Below are 2,500 nucleotides of genomic sequence, written 5' to 3'. Positions count from 1 at the left end.
GTTTGATCGATGCGACCCAGTTCATGGAAGATATCGTCACCATGATAGAAGAGGAAGAGGAAACTCCGGAAACACTTGCTATGTTGGCTGCCATTGAGAACGGAGATTGTGAACTCGAAGAAGTCGAACCTGACGTAAGGCTTCCACGTTAAAGTAAAACAGATGTCGAACTCATAACTGACAACTTCCTCTATGTTGCTTTTAAATCCCATAACAAAACTTTACTAACACTAGAAATATCTCGCTAATTATAATTTATGTTAATCCACAGGTGGAGGTTATCTTCGAATTCATCAAGTGCCTTAAAGAAGAGTGTGAAGCTGAAACCGATCCGGAATCTGAGGAAATATAACAATCCACACGGAAAGAGAAGACCTTCGCTTATCAGATATACTATGGACTACTTTTCGAATCTTGCTTTTGTCGTATCTTTATATACTGATTCGATTCAGAATGTTTCGAATCCATACTGTCATGACTTCACATTCGCCTTTATTTTCCAGATGTCTTTCTAATAAATCCTTAGCATTCAATTGATACTAACTAACCTATAATTCTGCAAGAAGGAAAAGCCTTCATTACGTAACATGGTCGTACATCGGAATTTTAACAAACTACGACCTACACTGTATTCAGCTAATTAACCATACGATTTTTGCGGAAGGTATTACAGTTCGTCTAATAATTGTGTCAGGAATGGTTATTGTTCATATTTATATTACTTTTTCATAATAACTCAAAACTGCGTGACTGGGGTTCATCCCTTATCGCCTTCCCCCCGTTTATCTAATTGAATACTACAATTTGAAACACCTATCTGCTGGATTTCATTTAAAAAGCTGTATAACCTTATGTTACAGGGCTGCAAAAAACAAGTAATTAAACCTTGAAAATCGAAATGTGTTGATATCATGTGTTTATGCATCTAGTGTATATCGAGTTCTATCCAAAGAATTAGGCAACACATTACATTACACAAGATTAACCAATAAGCTTGAGACATTTACGACTAAATTGTTTCTAACGAAATGTAACAGTAAACGAAAGCGCTTTAATTATGTACAGCAATCTTGTTCATTTTTATATATTACGAGTGAGTACTCAATCAAAAAGTCATTTTAAATAGGTGTATGTTATTCGGTTGATTGTACATATTAAGTATGAATTTTGATGTGGGTATATCATTGAATACAGTTTAATAAACATTCAGATTTCTGTAATACAATGATGAAAAAAATAACTTCTAAAGTAGACAGTCCAAATTAAAGAAAGAAAACTTGCAAACATTTATTTCTGTGGACAAGAAACGACAAGGGATCTCACTTCTACGCAGTCAAAAGAGTATTGGAAAATTATTATTGCATCTGTTTGTCCGGCAATATGGGGAATCCGGCACGCAACTGAGGGAGGCTTAAATACAGTGATGCATACATGTATACACACACACACACACACACACACACACACGTGTGCGTGTGACATACCACCCTAAACCTGAGTCTAACACTAAGAATAGGGCGACGTAATTCAGTCTTAACATCCGAGAAAAATACTCAGCTCTCGAATATCTTGACATAGACCAAATGAACGGCCAATTCAGTGAGATAATAAAGGAAGCTGGACTTGAAATAGGCGGTAAAGGCGAAAAAGAAAAGTTCAGTAAGCTTTCAGTAGAAACAAAAAAGGTTATGAAACAATATAGGGACATGAAAATAATATCAAACAGATACAAAATAGAATCAGCAGAGCTAAGACGATAAACAAGAAGAAAGATATACGCGAATTTAACATACGAAGAATAAATGAAGCTTTGCTTTCGGGCACCAGTCTTAAGACAACAAAGAGGAGGCTCGGAATAGGGAAAAGAAAGCAAATATATGCAGTAAAGAAACCCAATGGAGACATCCCAAACATTACGTTAGAAAAAAATTAAAAAGACACTAAAGGGCATCAAAATAGGGAAAATACCAGATAAGATGGCACTAGTGTAGATCTTTTTCAAGATGCAGGAGAAATTGCGACAGTAAACCTAGCCAATCTTTTTAACAAATGTCTATGGCATTCGTAGATTACCAAAAGGCATTCGACTCGGTACAGATAGCGGCAGTACTAGTTGCAATTGGTAAACATGGAGTGGAGGAAATATAATGCAGATTATTATAGGATATATATATAGGGAGAAAGAGAGAGTAAATCGAAAATCAAAATCTACCCAGAAACCGATAAAATACCAATAAAAAAAAGTGGTAGGCAGGGCGACGCCATCTCACCAAAACTGTTTACACCTTGCTTAGAGGAAATATTCAAGAAGTTAGATTGGAAGGAGAAATGGATTAAAATAAGGGATGAACAATTGAGCAATCTAAGATTTGCAGATGACATCGTTCTTTTCGGCAAACCGAATTACAACAATTATTAAGCGATCTGAATAGGGAAAATCTGAAGATTGGCCTTAAATAAACATGAAAAAGACTAAAGCCATGTTCAACAGCCGAACAAA

At 35.7% G+C, this 2,500-nt stretch overlaps 1 protein-coding gene across 1 annotated transcript in view; it reads left to right on the top strand.

The window, feature by feature from the left end:
• Nucleotides 1-533, top strand: part of LOC122253636 (uncharacterized) — a 2,021-nt gene extending 1,488 nt beyond the window's left edge. The window contains exons 5-6 of the mRNA XM_086536546.1: nucleotides 1-134; nucleotides 272-533. The exon at nucleotides 1-134 is cut by the window's left edge and continues 7 nt beyond it. Coding sequence (XP_086392672.1) covers nucleotides 1-134; nucleotides 272-352 — 215 coding nt within the window. The 3' untranslated portion in view covers nucleotides 353-533. The remainder of the gene's footprint in view (nucleotides 135-271) is intronic.
• Nucleotides 534-2,500: the final 1,967 nt, after the last annotated feature.

This window comes from Penaeus japonicus, unplaced genomic scaffold (genome assembly GCF_977035675.1).
Source record: "Penaeus japonicus unplaced genomic scaffold, GWHDUDI00000001_assembly GWHDUDI00000004, whole genome shotgun sequence".
NCBI classification, from domain to species: Eukaryota; Metazoa; Arthropoda; class Malacostraca; order Decapoda; family Penaeidae; genus Penaeus; species Penaeus japonicus.
Note: the sequence above shows the minus strand (reverse complement) of the source record. Positions and strands in the feature narration are given on the sequence as shown.